Consider the following 17500-nt stretch of genomic DNA (forward strand, 5'->3'; position numbering starts at 1 on the left):
GAGGTAGAATAGTGTATATAGTAGAGTAGAGTAGAGTAGAGTAGAGTAGAGTAGTGTAGAGTAGAGTAGAGTAGTGTAGAGGTAGAGTAGTGTATAGTAGAGTAGAGTAGAGTAGAGTAGAGTAGAGTAGAGTAGAGTAGAGTAGAGTAGAGTAGAGTAGAGTAGAGTATAGTAGAGTAGAGTAGAATAGTGTATAGTAGAGTAGAGTAGAGTAGAGTAGTGTAGAGTAGAGTAGTGTATAGTAGAGTAGTGTATAGTAGAGTAGAGTAGTGTAGAGTAGAGTAGAGTAGAGTAGAGTAGTGTATAGTAGAGTAGGTAGAGTAGAGTAGAGTAGAGTAGAGAACAGTGTATAGTAGAGTAGAGTAGAGTAGAGTAGAGTAGAGTAGAGTAGAGTAGAGTAGAGTAGAGTAGAGTAGAGTAGAATAGTGTATAGTAGAGTAGAGTAGAGTAGAGAGTAGAGTAGAGTAGAGTAGAGTAGAGTAGAGTAGAATAGTGTATAGTAGAGTAGAGTAGAGTAGAGTAGTGTAGAGTAGAGTAGAGTACAGTAGTGTAGAGTAGAGTAGTGTATAGTAGAGTAGAGTAGAGTAGAGTAGAGTAGAGTAGAGTAGTGTATAGTAGAGTAGTGTAGAGTAGAGTAGAGTAGTGTATAGTAGAGTAGTGTAGAGTAGAGTAGAGTAGAGTAGAGTAGTGTAGAGTAGTGTAGAGTAGAGTAGAGTAGTGTAGAGTAGAGTAGTGTATAGTAGAGTAGTGTAGAGTAGAGTAGAGTAGTGTAGTGTAGGTAGAGTAGAGTAGAGTAGGTGTAGAGTAGAGTAGAGTAGAGTAGAGTAGTAGGTAGAGTGAAAGTAGAGTAGAGGTAAAGTAGAGTAGAGTAGAGTAGAGGTAGAGTAGAGTAGAGTATAGTAGAGGGTAGGAGAGTAGTGTGGTGTAGAGTAGTGCATAGTAGAGTAGAGGTAGGTAGAGTGAGTAGAGTAGTGTATAGTAGAGGTAGAGTAGAGTAGAGTATAGTAGAGGTGAGTAGAGTAGTGTAGTAGTAGTGTATAGTAGAGTAGAGTAGAGTGGAGAGAGTAGAGTAAAGAGTAGAGAAAGTGGAGGTAGAGTAGAGTGAGAGTGAGAGTAGAGTAGAGTAGAGTAGAGTAGAATAGAGTAGAGTAGAGTAGAGTAGAGTAGAGTAGAGGTAGAGTAGTGTAGGTAGAGGTGTAGAGTAGAGTAGAGAGTAGTAGTAGTAGAGTAGAGTAGAGTGAGAGTGAGAGTAGAGTAGAGTAGAGGTAGAGGTAGAGTAGAGTAGAGTAGTGTAGTGTAGTGTAGTGTAGTGTAGAGTAGAGTGAGTAGAGTGAGAGTAGAGTAGAGTAGAGTAGAGTAGTGTGAGTGTAGTGTAGTGTAGTGTAGAGTAAGTAGAGTAGAGTAGAGATAGAGTAGAGTAGAGTAGAGTAGAGTAGAGTAGAGTGAGAGTAGTGTAGAGTAGAGTAGAGTAGAGTAGAGTAGAGTGAGTGTATAGTAGAGTAGTGTAGAGTAGAGTAGAGTAGAGTAGAGTAGTGTAGAGTAGTGTAGTGTAGAGTAGAGTAGAGTAGAGTAGAGTAGTAGAGTAGAGTAGAGTAGAGTAGGGTAGTGTAGAGTAGAGTAGAGTAGAGTAGAGTAGAGTATAGTAGAGTAGAGTAGTGTAGAGTAGAGTATAGTAGAGTAGTGTAGAGTAGTGTAGAGTAGTGTAGAGTAGAGTAGTGTATAGTAGAGTAGAGTAGAGTAGAGTAGTGTATAGTAGAGTAGAGTAGAGTAGAGTAGAGTAGTGTATAGTAGAGTAGAGTATAGTAGAGTAGTGTATAGTAGAGTAGAGTAGAGTAGAGTAGAGTAGAGTAGAGTAGAGTAGAGTAGAGTAGAGTAGAGTAGTGTAGAGTAGAGTATAGTAGAGTAGTGTAGAGTAGAGTAGAGTAGTGTATAGTAGTGTAGAGTAGAGTAGAGTAGAGTAGTGTATAGTAGAGTAGAGTAGAGTAGAGTAGTGTATAGTAGTGTATAGTAGAGTAGAGTAGAGTAGAGTAGTGTAGAGTAGAGTAGAGTAGAGTAGTGTAGAGTAGTGTATAGTAGTGTAGAGTAGAGTAGAGTAGAGTAGTGTGAGAGTAGAGTATAGTAGTGTATAGTAGAGTAGAGGAGTAGAGTAGAGTAGAGTAGAGAAGAGGTGGTGTAGAGTAGAGAAGTAGTGTAGAGTAGAGTAGAGTAGTGTAGAGTAGAGTAGAGTATAGTAGAGTAGTGTAGAGTAGTGTAGAGTAGAGTAGTGTAGAGTAGAGTATAGTAGAGTAGTGTATAGTAGTGTATAGTATAGTAGAGTAGAGTAGTGTATAGTAGTGTAGAGTAGAGTAGAGTAGAGTAGAGTAGAGTAGAGTAGAGTAGAGTAGAGTAGAGTAGAGTAGAGTGAGTGGTATAGTAGAGTAGAGTAGAGTAGAGTAGTGTATAGTAGAGTAGAGTAGAGTAGTATATAGTAGTGTAGAGTAGTGTATAGTAGTGTATAGTATAGTAGAGTAGAGTAGAGTAGTGTAGAGTAGTGTAGAGTAGTGTAGAGTAGTGTATAGTAGTTTATAGTAGAGTAGAGTAGAGTAGAGTAGAGTAGAGTAGAGTAGAGTAGAGTAGAGTAGTGTAGAGTAGAGTAGAGTAGAGTAGAGTAGAGTAGAGTAGAGTAGAGGTAGGTGTAGAGTAGTGTAGAGTAGTGTATAGTATAGTAGTGTAGTGTAGTGTAGTGTAGTGTAGAGTAGTGTATAGTAGTGTATAGTAGAGTAGAGTATAGTAGAGTAGAGTATGTGTATAGTAGTGTATAGTAGAGTAGTGTAGTAGTAGTGTATAGTAGTGTATAGTAGAGTAGAGTAGAGAGTGAGAGTAGAGTAGAGTAGAGTAGAGTAGAGCAGAGTAGAGTAGAGTAGAGTAGAGTAAAGTGTGAGAGTGAGAGTAGAGTAGAGTAGAGTGGAGTAGAGTGGAGTAAGTGTAGAGTAGAGTAGAGTAGAGTAGAGTAGGGTATTAGTGTATAGTAGTGTAGAGAGTAGCAGTGTATAGTAGTGTAGAGGTGAGTAGAGTGAGAGTAGAGTGAGAGTATAGTAGAGTAGAGTAGTGTAGAGAGTAGTGTATAGTAGTGTATAGTATAGTAGAGTAGAGTAGTGTAGAGTAGAGTAGAGTAGAGTAGAGTAGTGTAGAGTAGAGTACATTTACATTTACATTTTAGTCATTTAGCAGACGCTCTTATCCAGAGCGACTTACAGTTAGTGAATACCTTTTTTTTTTTTTTTTTTTTATACTGGCCCCCCATGGAAATCGAACCCACAACCTGGCGCTGCAAAACGCCATGCTCTATCAACTGAGCTACATCCCCTGCCAGCCATTCCCCTCCCCCTACCCTGGACGCACGCTGGGCCAATTGTGCGCCGCCCACGAGTCTCCCGGTCGCGCCGGCTGCGACAGAGCCTGGATTCGAACCAGGATCTCTAGTAGCACAGTTAGCACTGCGATGCAGTGCCTTAGACCACTGCGCCACTCAGGAGACTGAGTAGTGTAGAGTAGTGTATAGTATAGTAGAGTAGAGTAGAATAGTGTAGAGTATAGTAGAGTAGAGTAGAGTAGTGTAGTGTGTAGTGTAGTGTAGTGTAGAGTAGAGTAGAGTAGAGTAGAGTAGAGTAGAGTAGTGTATAGTAGTGTATAGTAGAGTAGAGTAGAGTAGTGTAGAGTAGTGTAGAGTAGTGTATAGTAGAGTAGAGTAGAGTAGAGTAGTGTAGAGTAGTGTAGAGTAGAGTAGAGTATAGTAGAGTAGTGTATAGTAGTGTATAGTAGAGTAGAGTAGAGTAGAGTAGAGTAGAGTAGAGAGAGTAGAATAGTGTATAGTAGTGTAGAGTAGAGTATAGTATAGTATAGTAGATTAGTGTAGAGTAGAGTAGAGTAGAGTAGAGTAGAGTAGAGTAGAGTAGAGTAGAGTAGTGTAGAGTAGAGTAGTGTAGAGTAGAGTAGAGTAGAGTAGTGTAGAGTAGTGTAGAGTAGAGTCGTGTATAGTATAGTAGAGTAGAGTATAGTAGAGTAGAGTAGTGTAGAGTAGAGTATAGTATAGTATAGTAGATTAGTGTATAGTAGAGTAGAGTAGAGTAGAGTAGAGTAGAGTAGAGTAGAGTAGAGTAGAGTAGAGTAGAATAGTGTATAGTAGTGTAGAGTAGATTAGTGTATAGTAGAGTAGAGTAGAGTAGAGTAGTGTAGAGTAGTGTATAGTAGAGTAGAGTAGAGTAGAGTAGAGTAGAATAGTGTATAGTAGTGTAGAGTAGAGTAGAGTAGAATAGTGTATAGTAGTGTAGAGTAGAGTATAGTATAGTATAGTAGATTAGTGTATAGTAGATTAGTGTATAGTAGAGTAGAGTAGTGTAGAGTAGAGTAGAGTAGTGTAGAGTAGAGTAGTGTAGAGTAGAGTAGTGTAGAGTAGAGTAGTGTAGAGTAGAGTAGTAGAGAGTAGAGTAGAGTAGAGTAGGAGTGAGTGTAGAGTAGTGTATAGTAGAGTAGAGTAGAGTAGAGTAGAGTAGAGTAGTGTAGAGTAGAGTAGAGTAGAGTAGAGTAGAGTAGAGTAGAGTAGAATAGTGTATAGTAGTGTAGAGTAGAGTATAGTATAGTATAGTAGATTAGTGTAGAGTAGAGTAGAGTAGAGTAGAGTAGAGTAGTGTAGAGTAGAGTAGAGTAGAGTATAGTAGAGTAGAGTAGTGTAGAGTAGAGATAGTGTAGTGTAGTGTAGTGTGGTGTAATGTAGTGTATAGTAAGAGTAGGAGTAGAGTAGAGTAGTGTAGAGTAGTGTAGAGTAGAGTAGAGTAGAGTAGAGTAGAGTAGAGTAGAGTAGTGTAGAGTAGAGTAGTGTAGAGTAGAGTAGAGTAGTGTATAGTATAGTAGATTAGTGTATAGTAGAGTAGAGTAGTGTAGAGTAGTGTAGTGTATAGTAGAGTAGAGTAGAGTAGAGTAGTGTAGAGTAGTGTATAGTAGAGTAGAGTAGATTAGTGTATAGTAGAGTAGAGTAGAGTAGAGTAGAGTAGAGTAGAGTAGAGTAGAGTAGTGTATAGTAGAGTAGAGTAGTGTATAGTATAGAGTAGTGTAGAGTAGAGTAGTGTATAGTAGAGTAGAGTAAGTGTAGAGTAGAGTAGTGTAGAGTAGTGTATAGTAGAGTAGAGTAGAGTAGAGTAGAGTAGAGTAGAGTAGAGTAGTGTAGTGTAGTGTAGTGTAGTGTAGAGTAGTGTATAGTAGAGTAGAGTAGAGTAGTGTATAGTATAGTATAGTAGAGTAGAGTAGAGTAGAGTAGTGTATAGTATAGTAGAGTAGTGTATAGTATAGTATAGTAGAGTAGTGTATAGTAGAGTAGAGTAGAGTATAGTAGAGTAGAGTAGAGTAGTGTAGAGTAGTGTATAGTAGAGTAGAGTAGAGTAGTGTATAGTAGTGTAGAGTAGAGTATAGTATAGTAGATTAGTGTATAGTAGAGTAGAGTAGAGTAGAGTAGAGTAGAGTATAGTATAGTATAGTAGATTAGTGTATAGTAGAGTAGAGTAGAGTAGAGTAGTGTAGAGTAGAGTAGAGTAGAGTAGAGTAGTGTAGAGTAGAGTAGTGTAGAGTAGAGTAGTGTAGAGTAGAGTAGTGTAGAGTAGAGTAGTGTAGAGTAGTGAGAGTAGTGTATAGTAGAGTAGAGTAGAGTAGAGTAGAGTAGAGTAGTGTATAGTAGAGTAGAGTAGAGTAGAGTAGTGTATAGTAGAGGTAGAGTAGAGTATAGTAGTGTAGAGTAGAGTAGTGTAGAGTAGAGTAGTGTAGAGTAGAGTAGTGTAGAGTAGAGTAGAGTAGAGAGAGTAGAGTATATAGTAGAGTAGAGTAGAGTAGTGTAGAGTAGTGTATAGTAGAGTAAGAGTAGAGTAGAGTAGAGTAGAGTAGTGTAGAGTAGAGTAGAGTAGAGAGTAGAGTAGAGTAGAGTAGTGTAGTGTAGAGAGTAGTGTAGAGTAGAGTAGAGTAGAGTAGAGTAGAGTAGTGTAGGTAGTGAGTAGAGTAGAGTAGAGTAGAGTAGGTAGAGTAGAGTAGAGTAGAGTAGAGTAGAGTAGAGTAGAGTAGGTAGAGAGATAGAGTAGGGGTAGAGTAGAGTAGAGTGGAGTAGAGTAGAGTAGAGTATAGTAGTGTAGAGTAGAGTAGAGTAGAGTAGAGTAGAGTAGAGTAGTGTAGTGTAGAGTAGAGTAGAGTAGAGTAGTGTATAGTAGAGTAGAGTAGAGTAGAGTAGAGTAGAGTAGAGTAAGTGTAGTGTAGTGTAGAGTAGAGTAGTGTAGTGTATAGTAGAGTAGAGTAGAGTATAGTAGTGTAGAGTAGAGTAGAGTAGACTAGAGTAGTGTATAGTAGAGTAGAGTAGAGTAGAGTAGAGTAGTGTAGTGTAGTGTAGTGTAGTGTAGAGTAGAGTAGAGTAGTGTAGTGTATAGTAGAGTAGAGTAGAGTATAGTAGTGTAGAGTAGAGTAGAGTAGACTAGAGTAGTGTATAGTAGAGTAGAGTAGAGTAGAATCTCACCGTAGCTGAAGCCTGCTGTGGATGGAGCTGATCTCTCTTTCTTTCCTACTGGATACCTCAACCTGGCTACCAGACCTGAGACAGGAGAGGAGAGGGGAGGGGAGGTGGGGAGAGGAGGAGGAGAGGAGAGGAGAGGGTGACATTACAAAGTGTGTGTCCCCCCCTTGGTACATGTGAATACATGTGTATTATTGTGTGTGTGTGTGTGTGTGTGTGTGTGTGTGTGTGTGTGTGTGCGCTCCACCTGCAGCGTTGTAGTTGTGGTACTCTATGAGGTCAGGTATGGAGGTGAACAGGTGTTTCTCAGCCAGGTAGAACTGTCTGGGGCTGCCTGGGGTCTCCTTGATGTGGTAATGCCTGATAGCCACACCCCCCTCCCTATGACCGTCACACAACGTTTATACAACGTTTGACTGATCCAAACTTCAGACAATGTTTTACTGACACGAAGAATTGAAACATTATGCTGACCCAAGATAACATTTAAAACGTTATAACCTAGGATAAACCCCACCCTCCCTCCCTCCATCCATCCATCCCCCCCTCCCTATTGATGCGTACCCTGCTGACTTGGTGTACAGGGAGACGGTAAACGTTCCTGGTTTACTGGAGTCTCTTACCATGAACCCTCCCTCTTTATCCTGTAGAGGGAGACAGAGTTACTCACACGCATACAGTACCAGTCAAAGGTTTGGACACACCTACTCATTCCAGGGTTTTTCTTTAATTTTTACTATTTTCTACATTGTAGAATAATAGTGAAAACATCAAAACTATGTAATAATTATGTAGTAACCAAAAAAAAAAAAGAAAGTGTTCAACAAATCAAAATATGTTTTATATTTGAGATTCTTCAAATAGCCAATAGCCACCCTCTGCCTTGATGACAGCTTCAAATAGCCACCCTCTGCCTTGATGACAGCTTTAAATAGCCACCCTCTGCCTTGATGACAGCTTTAAATAGCCGCCCTCTGCCTTGATGACAGCTTTAAATAGCCACCCTTTGCCTTGATGACAGCTTTAAATAGCCACCCTCTGCCTTGATGACAGCTTTAAATAGCCACCCTCTGCCTTGATGACAGCTTCAAATAGCCACCCTCTGCCTTGATGACAGCTTTAAATAGCCACCCTCTGCCTTGATGACAGCTTCAAATAGCCACCCTCTGCCTTGATGACAGCTTCAAATAGCCACCCTCTGCCTTGATGACAGCTTTTGCACACTCTTGGCATTCTCTCAACCAGCTTCATGAGGAAATGCTTTTCCAAGCAAAGGGTGGCTATTTGAAGAATATCAAATATATATTGATTTCTTTAACACTTTTTTGGTTACTACATGATTCCATATGTGTTATTTCATAGTGTTGATGTCTTCACTATTATTCTACAATGTAGAAAATAGTACAAATAAAATAAAAACCCTTGAATGAGTAGGTGTGTCCAAACCTTTGACTGGTACTGTGTATATATATATATATATTTATTTATTTATTTATTTATCAACTCGCCTCTCTCCGCAGTAGTTCCTCTGCTTTGTTCCGGTTGACGTGTTTACTGTACCAGCTGAAAACACACAACACTTTATTTATTAATATTAATTATTATATCCATTAGTTCATATAAAAACGCTTAAAGCCAGACTCAGTAAATCCCAAATAAAATCTCAAATTTCTTTAAATCGTTTAATATACTCTACATTACCAAAAGTATGTGGACACCTGCTCATTGAACATCTCATTCCAAAATCATGGGCATTAATATGGAGTTGGTCCCCCCCTTTGCTGCTATAACAGCCTCCACTCTTCTGGGAAGGCTTTCCACTAGATGTTGGAACATTGCTGCGGGGACTTGCTTCCATTCAGCCACAAGAGCATTAGTGAGGTCGGGCACTGATGTTGGGTAACTAGGCCTGGCTCGCAGTCGGCGTTCCATTTCATCCCAAAGGTGTTCGATGTGGTTGAGGTCAGGGCTCTGCAGGTCAGTCAAGTTCTTCCACACCGATCTCGACAAACCATTTCTGTATGGACCTCGCTTTGTGCATGGCGGCATTGTAATGCTGAAACAGGAAAGGGCCTTCCCCAAACTGTTGCCACAAAGTTGGAAGCACAGAATCGTCTAGAACATCATTGTATGCTGTAGCGTTAAGATTTCCCTTTGCTGGAACTAAGGGTCCGTCAGACTGCCAGATGGTGAAGCGTGGTTCATCGCTCCAGAGAACGCATTTCCACTGCTCCAGAGTCCAATGGCGGCGAGCTTTACACTACTCCAGCCGATGCTTGGCATTGCTCATGGTGACCTTAGGCTTGTGTGCGGCTGCTCGGCCATGGAAACCCATTTCATGAAGCTCCCAACGAACAGTTATTGTGCTGACGTTGCTTCCAGAGGCAGTTTGGAACTCGGTAGTGAGTGTTGCAACCGAGGACAGACAATTTTTACGCGCTACGTGCTTCAGCACTCGGCGGTCCCGTTCTGTGAGCTTGTGTGGCCTACCATTTTAGGGCTGAGCCGTTGTTGCTCCTAGACGTTTCCACTTCCCAATAACAGCACTTACAGTTGACCGGGGCAGCTCTAGCAGGGCAGAAATGTGACGAACTGACTTGTTGGAAAGGTGGCATCCTATGACGGTGCCACGTTGAAAGTCACTGAGCTCTTCAGTAAGGGCCATTCTACTGCCAATGTTTGTCTATGGAGATTGCATGGCTGTGTGCTCGATTTTATACACCTGTCAGCAACGGGTGTGGCTGAAATAGCCGAATCCACTAATTTGAAGGGGTGACCACATACACTATATATCCAAAAGTATCTCGAAATGGATAGGTGAAAGCTTAAATTTGTAATTTGTGTCACTTCAAAGTGATACATTTTTATATAAGTACAGCGGCTTTGTTTACCTATTGCAGGTCAGATTCCTCCAGGTAATTATGACACCTATTGACCAATTCTATCTGTTGCTCTGATCCATCCACGACTACCGCCTCAAATCGCACCGACAGCATCATGGTACGCGGCGTCATCTGGATGTGTGTGCAACAAACGTTTAACATTCACCTTCTGCTACCATTTCCGTCAAGCCGTTCCCATACTAGGGGGTAGCCTGATATAAAAAAAATCAAAAAATAACAATAACAACCTTAAAACTCGAAATGAAAATTATTGAAATCTGAAATATTAAATTCAACCAGAGAGTGCCCTTATAGATTGTGGGAAAAGGCTGCCCTTGACCATTGCCCTTGAAATCGGAAGTGCAACAGTCATCAAGCCACACCCATCTCAACAAGATTCAACAACTGAACTGAACAAGTTCCACAGACATGTGACTAACCGAAATGGAATAATGTGTCCCTGAACAAAGGGGCGGGGGGTCAAAATCAAAAGTAACAGTCAGTATCTGGTGTGGCCATCAGCTGCATTAAGTACTGCAGTGCATCTCCTCCTCATGGACTGCACCAGATTTGCCAGTTCTTGCTGTGAGATGTTACCCCACTCTTCCACAAAGACACCTGCAAGTTCCCTGACATTTCTGGGGGGAATAGCCCTAGCCCTCACCCTCCGATCCAACAGGTCCCAGACCTGCTCAATGGGATTGAGATCCAGGCTCCTTGCTGGCCATGGCAGAACACTGACATCCCTGTCTTGCAGGAAATCACGCACAGAACGAGCAGGATGGCTGGTGGCATTGTCATGCTGGAGGGTCATGTCAGGATGAGCCTGCAGGAAGGGTACCACATGAGGGAGGAGGATGTCTTCCCTGTAGCGCACAGCGTTGAGATTGCCTGCAATGACAACAAACTCAGTCCGATGATGCTGTGACACACCGCCCCAGACCATGACGAACCCTCCACCTCCAAATCGATCCCGCTCCAGAGTACAGGCCTCGGTGTAACGCTCATTCCTTCGACGATAAACGCGAATCCGACCATCACCCCTGGTGAGACAAAACCGTGACGTGTCAGTGATGAGCACTTTTTGCCAGTCCTGTCTGGTCCAGCGACGGTGGGTTTGTGCCCATAGGCGACGTTGTTGCCGGTGATGTCTGGTGAGGACCTGCCTTACAACAGGCCTACAAGTCCTCAGTCCAGCTTCTCTCAGCCTATTGCGGACAGTCTGAGCACTGATGGAGGGATTGTGCGTTCCTGGTGTAACTCGGGCAATTGTTGTTGCCATCCTGTACCTGTCCCGCAGGTGTGATGTTCGGATGTACCGATCCTGTGCAGGTGTTGTTACACGTGGTCTGCCACTGCGAGGACGATCAGCTGTCCGTCCTGTCTCCCTGTAGCACTGTCTTAGGCATCTCACAGTATGGACATTGCAATTTATTGCCTTGGCCACATCTGTAGTCCTCATGCCTCCTTGCAGCATGCCTAAGGCACGTTCATGCAGATGAGCAGGGACCCTGGGCATCTTTCTTTTGGTGTTTTTCAGAGTCAGTAGAAAGGCCTCTTTAGTGTCCTAAGTTTTCATAACTGTGACCTTAATTGCCTACCATCTGTAAGCTGTTAGTGTCTTAACGATCGTTCCACAGGTGCATGTTCATTAATTGTTTATGGTTCATTGAACAAGCATGGGAAACAGTGTTTAAACCCTTTACAATGAAGATCTGTGAAGTTATTTGGATTTTTACTAATTATCTTTAAAGACAGGGTCCTGAAAAAGGGACGTTTCTTTTTTTGCTGAGTTTACTTAATAATAATAATAATAATAATAATATAATATGCCATTTAGCAGATGCTTTTATCCAAAGCGACTTAGTCATGTGCGCATACATTTTTACGTATGGGGTGGTCCCGGGGATCGAACCCACTACCCTGGGCGTTACAAGCGCCGTGCTCTACCGACTGAGCTACAACTGCAGGCCGCAATTCGGGGTGTTCCTGTATTTGGGAATTCCTGTATATGTATTTTTTTTTTTACTTAGTTGGGGTCTCAATTTACTGTGATAAGTTTATTTTACTATTCTATTTCGAATTGAGTGTCTCGGATTTACTTACAGAATAAACACACTAATGCTCTGAGACCAGGTTGACTTACTTGCCAACTTTAATGGAGTTGTTAGCGGCTAATCCTTTCCCTCTTGGGGGTGTTTACTAATGCAACCTTTTGATGGCAAATCTATTTCATAATTCAACGTTAGGCTAGCTAGTGGCTGACAGTCGACTCTTGGTTGTGCATCAGCAGTTACTTACGTCAGTCATTGATAGTCACTCACTTAGCTCATGTCAGAATAAACATTTTTTTTAGATTGGTAAATTAGTGTAACGGTCAGCTATCTAAACTTAGTTGAATTACCAACCGGGGGGGAACCCCTTTAAATTTTGTTAGTCAGTCTCACTCAGATATCATATTTAAAAAACTGCAAACATTTCTCTCCACCTTATGGCAAAATGTGTAGAATTGCAGGAAATGAACTATAAAACTCAAAATACTTCTCTCCGCTTTGAAGAGGGGGGATGCTAAAATGTTTTAAATCGCAATGTGGTGGTGGTGGTGGGGGGGGGGGGTTATTAAAGTTTACATTTAAAAGGGTTAAGGTTAGGTAAGGATCCCTCTTAGCATCTACCCTAGTGCTGATGTAAAAGCAACACCACGTTCTAATGGTGTTCTTTACCACGTTCTAGCCTCACAGCACTTTACTCACGCATACTGTTCCAGGTTCCCCAACTTCTTCTCTGTCACGTAGTTGCTGGGGATGTACCCCTCCTCCCTGCATGTCAACAAACAAACAAACAAACAAACAAACAAACTCAGATGTGCAATGTGAAGGTCCAAAGACCAAGATTATACCAGGGGCCAAGTTACAGTGAGATTATACCAGGGGCCAAGTTACAGCGAGATTACACCAGGGGCCAAGTTACAGTGAGATTATACCAGGGGCCAAGTTACAGCGAGATTACACCAGGGGCCAAGTTACAGTGAGATTATACCAGGGGCCAAGTTACAGCGAGATTACACCAGGGGCCAAGTTACAGTGAGATTATACCAGGGGCCAAGTTACAGTGAGATTATACCAGGGGCCAAGTTACAGTGAGATTACACCAGGGGCCAAGTTACAGTGAGATTACACCAGGGGCCAAGTTACAGTGAGATTATACCAGGGGCCAAGTTACAGTGAGATTATACCAAGGGGCCAAGTTACAGTGAGATTATACCAGGGGGCCAAGTTACAGTGAGATTATACCAAGGGCCAAGTTACAGTGAGATTATACCAGGGGCCAAGTTACAGTGAGATTATACCAGGGGCCAAGTTACAGTGAGATTATACCAGGGGCCAAGTTACAGTGAGATTATACCAGGGGTCAAGTTACAGTGAGATTATACCAGGGGCCAAGTTACAGTGAGATTATACCAAGGGGCCAAGTTACAGTGAGATTACACCAGGGGCCAAGTTACAGTGAGATTACACCAGGGGCCAAGTTACAGTGAGATTACACCAGGGGCCAAGTTACAGTGAGATTACACCAGGGGCCAAGTTACAGTGAGATTACACCAGGGGTCAAGTTACAGTGAGATTATACCAGGGGCCAAGTTACAGTGAGATTATACCAGGGGCCAAGTTACAGTGAGATTATACCAGGGGCCAAGTTACAGTGAGATTATACCAGGGGCCAAGTTACAGTGAGATTATACCAGGGGCCAAGTTACAGTGAGATTATACCAGGGGCCAAGTTACAGTGAGATTATACCAAGGAGCCAAGTTACAGTGAGATTATACCAGGGGCCAAGTTACAGTGAGATTATACCAGGGGCCAAGTTACAGTGAGATTACACCAGGGGCCAAGTTACAGTGAGATTATACCAGGGGCCAAGTTACAGTGAGATTACACCAGGGGCCAAGTTACAGTGAGATTATACCAGGGGCCAAGTTACAGTGAGATTATACCAGGGCCAAGTTACAGTGAGATTATACCAGGGGTCAAGTTACAGTGAGATTACACCAGGGGCCAAGTTACAGTGAGATTACACCAGGGGCCAAGTTACAGTGAGATTATACCAGGGCCAAGTTACAGTGAGATTATACCAGGGGCCAAATTACAGTGAGATTATACCAGGGGCCAAATTACAGTAAACAAAGGCTCACATACACACTGTACTGACCCGTATGTGTTGCGGGCCTTGTACCAGTTGATGTCACATTTCTCCAGTATGACGTATTCTCCTCCCTTGGTCATAGTGAGGTCATGTGGTTCAGGACCATTGAAGTCATACAGGGCTATCACAACCTCCTCAACAACACTACCATCATCATCATCATCAGGGCCGTGTACGGGAGGGGGGGGAGGGGGAGGCCGACGAGACTGGGGGAGGGAGGGAGGAAAGAGGAAGGGAGGAGAAGGAACATTTGTTAACTTTGTCCTGTTTTTGTTGGCTCCAGCTTGTCTTGTTGCTAGGTATGACTAGTTTATGTTATAGCTTATTATTCGTAGAGGAATATTACAAAATAAATTCTAGAAGACAGAAGGGTTATTCCATGTCATTTCAGCAAAGCCATGACACCCACCATCTCAGATTGTTCTGAAATCGTTTCTGTAGTTAGAAACAGATAATATTAGCATTCCTGAAACATTATTTTGTTGAAATATATTTAGATCTCTGAGAAATTAAGCTAATTGATTGCACCGAACATCCGATTTGGGCCATAATTCTTCCTAACAATGAGTAAGACATGAGGAATCCAATAAAATTATCAAAAGCCACCCAGGGACCCCCCCACACCCCACACCAATCCCACCCCAACAACCAGTATAAAGTATTAGTTCTCCATGTCTGACAAGTAGTATGGAGCTGCTGCTTGGAGTATTATTTCTTCCTCTTATGTAATGTATTCCCTGTGAATCTGGTGATGTTTTTTTTCCCCCCACTGTTCAGAAAAATTTGCCATTGAAGTCACGTGCATTATTTACCATAAATTAGTGTGAAAATCCCAGGTTTTGACCACTAGATGCCGCTGTTCCTGCTACCACACCCTTTAATCAATTTTTACTGGTCTCTTGTGTTTATTAAATGGATCACAATATTTTCTTTGCAATTTTGGGTAGAAAACCAATTGCTTTTGCTCATGGTGAAAATAAATTGTTAAAAAAACACATCACCGGATTCACAGGGGATATATTAAAAGGCAGCAATACTCCAAGCAGCAGCTCCATACTACTTGTCAGAAATAGAGAACAGACACTGGTTGTTGGGGTGGGATTGGTGTGGGGTGTGGGGGGGTCCATGGGTGGCTTTTGATAATTTTATTGGATTCCTCATGTCTTACTCATTGTTAGGAAGAATTATGGCCCGGATCAGATGTTAGGCACTATCTTTATTGAAGATTATATGAATCCTATAAATACATAAAATTGCCAATTTGGGTGCACTCAATTGGCTTAATTTCTGAGATGAAATTATATTTCAACAAAATAATGTTTCAGGAATGCTAATCGTATCTGTTTCTATCTACAGAAACGATTTCAGAACAATCTGAGATGGTCGATGTCGAAATCCTCATTGTTGTGCTTTTTGAGGCGGAATGACTCAGAAGGGTTTGTGAGTGTGAGACAGACAGACAGACAGACAGACAGACAGACAGACAGACAGAGACAGAGAGAGACAGACAGAGAGAGAGACAGAGAGAGACAGAGACAGAGACAGAGACAGACAGACAGAGACAGAGAGAGAGACAGAGACAGAGAGAGAGACAGAGAGACAGAGAGAGAGACAGAGAGAGAGAGACAGAGAGACAGAGACAGAGAGAGACAGAGAGACAGAGAGAGAGACAGAGAGAGAGAGACAGAGAGACAGAGAGAGAGAGAGAGAGAGAGAGAGAGAGAGAGAGAGAGAGAGAGAGAGAGAGAGAGAGAGAGAGAGAGAGAGAGAGAGAGAGAGAGAGAGAGAGACAGAGAGAGAGACAGAGAGAGAGAGACTGAGGAACTAGACAAGTGTTCATACACTTCCTGTGCCCTCCTCTCCAGGTATGGGGGGAAGAAGTTTCCTCGAAACTGAAAAGAGGAAGAAGAGAATGGTTCTTTCATTATTCAAAGTCAACAGCTACAGAGAACATGTCCTCATGAGTGTGTATGTGTGTATTAGTGATATGCAGGGTTGACACATAACCCACAAACCCCCGCAGGTTGACTCATAATCCGCAGCCAAATGCTTTTGGGCAGAAAAAGCCCACTGAGGCAAAAAGGACAACTTCGAAGTTTAATTGAATAAGAAAAAGCTGCGAAATGGAGAGTTGAAGTTAAAGAGAAAGGAGGAGCCAGAACAGTCATCTAGTTTACAGTCACAAGACCAGGACTTCAAAATGGCACGTCAATGGGTTCAAATGAATAGCAGCCTAGCTGAAATCTGGACACTGACTGTGGGTCTATAACCTCTCACATAACTTAATATAATATTAACTCAGGAACAGGAGAAATATTAATTATTTCTTAAGAGAAAAAAGAAGAAAGCTGTACACTGCTCTAACTAGTATCACTGCCCTCGCTGGTATCACTGCTCTAACTGGCATCACTGCTCTAACTGGCATCACTGCTCTAACTGGCATCACTGCTCTAACTGGCATCACTGCTCTAACTGGCATCACTGCTCTAACTGGCATCACTGCCCTAACTGGCATCACTGCCCTAACTGGCATCACTGCCCTAACTGGCATCACTGCTCTAACTGGCATCACTGCTCTAACTGGCATCACTGCTCTAACTGGCATCACTGCTCTAGCTGGCATCACTGCTCTAGCTGGCATCACTGGTCTTGCTGGCATCACTGGTCTCGCTGGCATCACTGGTCTCGCTGGCATCACTGGTCTCGCTGGCATCACTGGTCTCGCTGGCATCACTGGTCTCGCTGGCATCACTGGTCTTGCTGGCATCACTGGTCTTGCTGGCATCACTGGTCTTACAAGTATCACAGTATAAATGCTCTTGCTGGTATCACTGCTCTTGCTGGTATCACTGCTCTTGCTGGTATCACTGCTCTTGCTGGCAAAAGCAGTGATACTAGCAAGAGCAGTGATACTAGCAAGAGCAGTGATACTAGCAAGAGCAGTGATACCAGCATCACTGCTCTTTATTAAGCTTTACATATCGGCCTCAAGGCCTTCCTCAGAGCTTTTTGTTCGAGTGCCTTTTCAATTTATCGAGTGGAAAGTTCCGGTTTATTTCATAACTATCATTTACTAGATAATTTTTGAAGGTGTGTCCACATTATTCTGGCAACGATAAGACAGACAGATCTTACGGTCTCCAAACAGGTTGTACTCCTCACAGCCCGGGGCCAGTTTCTCTGCCTGACGACAGCACAGCCACACCCCCTCCATCCAGAACTGAGGGTGGAACTTAGTAACGATCACAGAGTTCTCCTTGATCTCTGGAACACAACAACAACAACAACAACAACAAAAACACACAAGAGAGGAAAAGATCTGGTCAATCAGCTACCGGAGAGATATAACATAGGCCTACTATGTTAATAATAATTATTATTTATTTATTATTATCTAATTTATAACATTTTTGACATGCGTTTTTCTGGATTTTTTGTTGTTGTTATTCTGTCTCTCACTGTTCAAATAAACCTACCATTAAAATTATAGACTGATCATCTCTTTGTCAGTGGGCAAACTTACAAAATCAGCAGGGGATCAAATACTTTTTTTCCCCCTCACTGTACCTACAGATGTAGGATCTTCATTTGATTACTCTTTTGTTGCTGAGAATATTCCTGCACGGCAGGAAATGCAAACTTTTAGTGTATTCGATGTTTAATTTAATTTAATTTTTTTAAGCTTCTAAAAACGTTGCAATTTCCACTTTACAATCTATAAACCCCTACCATTAATTATAATCCACATAATAATTCACATTTCCTGTTGCTGGAGGATTATTTTCCTGCTGCAGCAAACTGGCTCAAATTAAGATCCTACATCTGTATGATGACAACAACAGATTTTACAGCGTAGCGTAGCATAGGATACAACAACTAGAGGATGTAAAT

At 42.1% G+C, this 17500-nt stretch overlaps 1 protein-coding gene across 1 annotated transcript in view; it reads right to left on the reverse strand.

Moving 5' to 3' along the window:
* Nucleotides 1-17500, reverse strand: part of LOC121554638 (tyrosine-protein kinase Tec-like) — a 47748-nt gene that overhangs the window by 14363 nt on the left and 15885 nt on the right. Inside the window, exons 5-12 of the mRNA XM_041868296.2 lie at nucleotides 16745-16873; nucleotides 15452-15501; nucleotides 13616-13815; nucleotides 12159-12224; nucleotides 8032-8086; nucleotides 7088-7167; nucleotides 6771-6904; nucleotides 6527-6601 (exon numbers count right to left, since the gene is read on the reverse strand). Of these exons, the coding sequence (XP_041724230.1) occupies nucleotides 6527-6601; nucleotides 6771-6904; nucleotides 7088-7167; nucleotides 8032-8086; nucleotides 12159-12224; nucleotides 13616-13815; nucleotides 15452-15501; nucleotides 16745-16873 (789 nt within the window). The remainder of the gene's footprint in view (nucleotides 1-6526; nucleotides 6602-6770; nucleotides 6905-7087; nucleotides 7168-8031; nucleotides 8087-12158; nucleotides 12225-13615; nucleotides 13816-15451; nucleotides 15502-16744; nucleotides 16874-17500) is intronic.

This window comes from Coregonus clupeaformis, unplaced genomic scaffold (genome assembly GCF_020615455.1).
Source record: "Coregonus clupeaformis isolate EN_2021a unplaced genomic scaffold, ASM2061545v1 scaf2872, whole genome shotgun sequence".
NCBI classification, from domain to species: domain Eukaryota; kingdom Metazoa; phylum Chordata; class Actinopteri; order Salmoniformes; family Salmonidae; genus Coregonus; species Coregonus clupeaformis.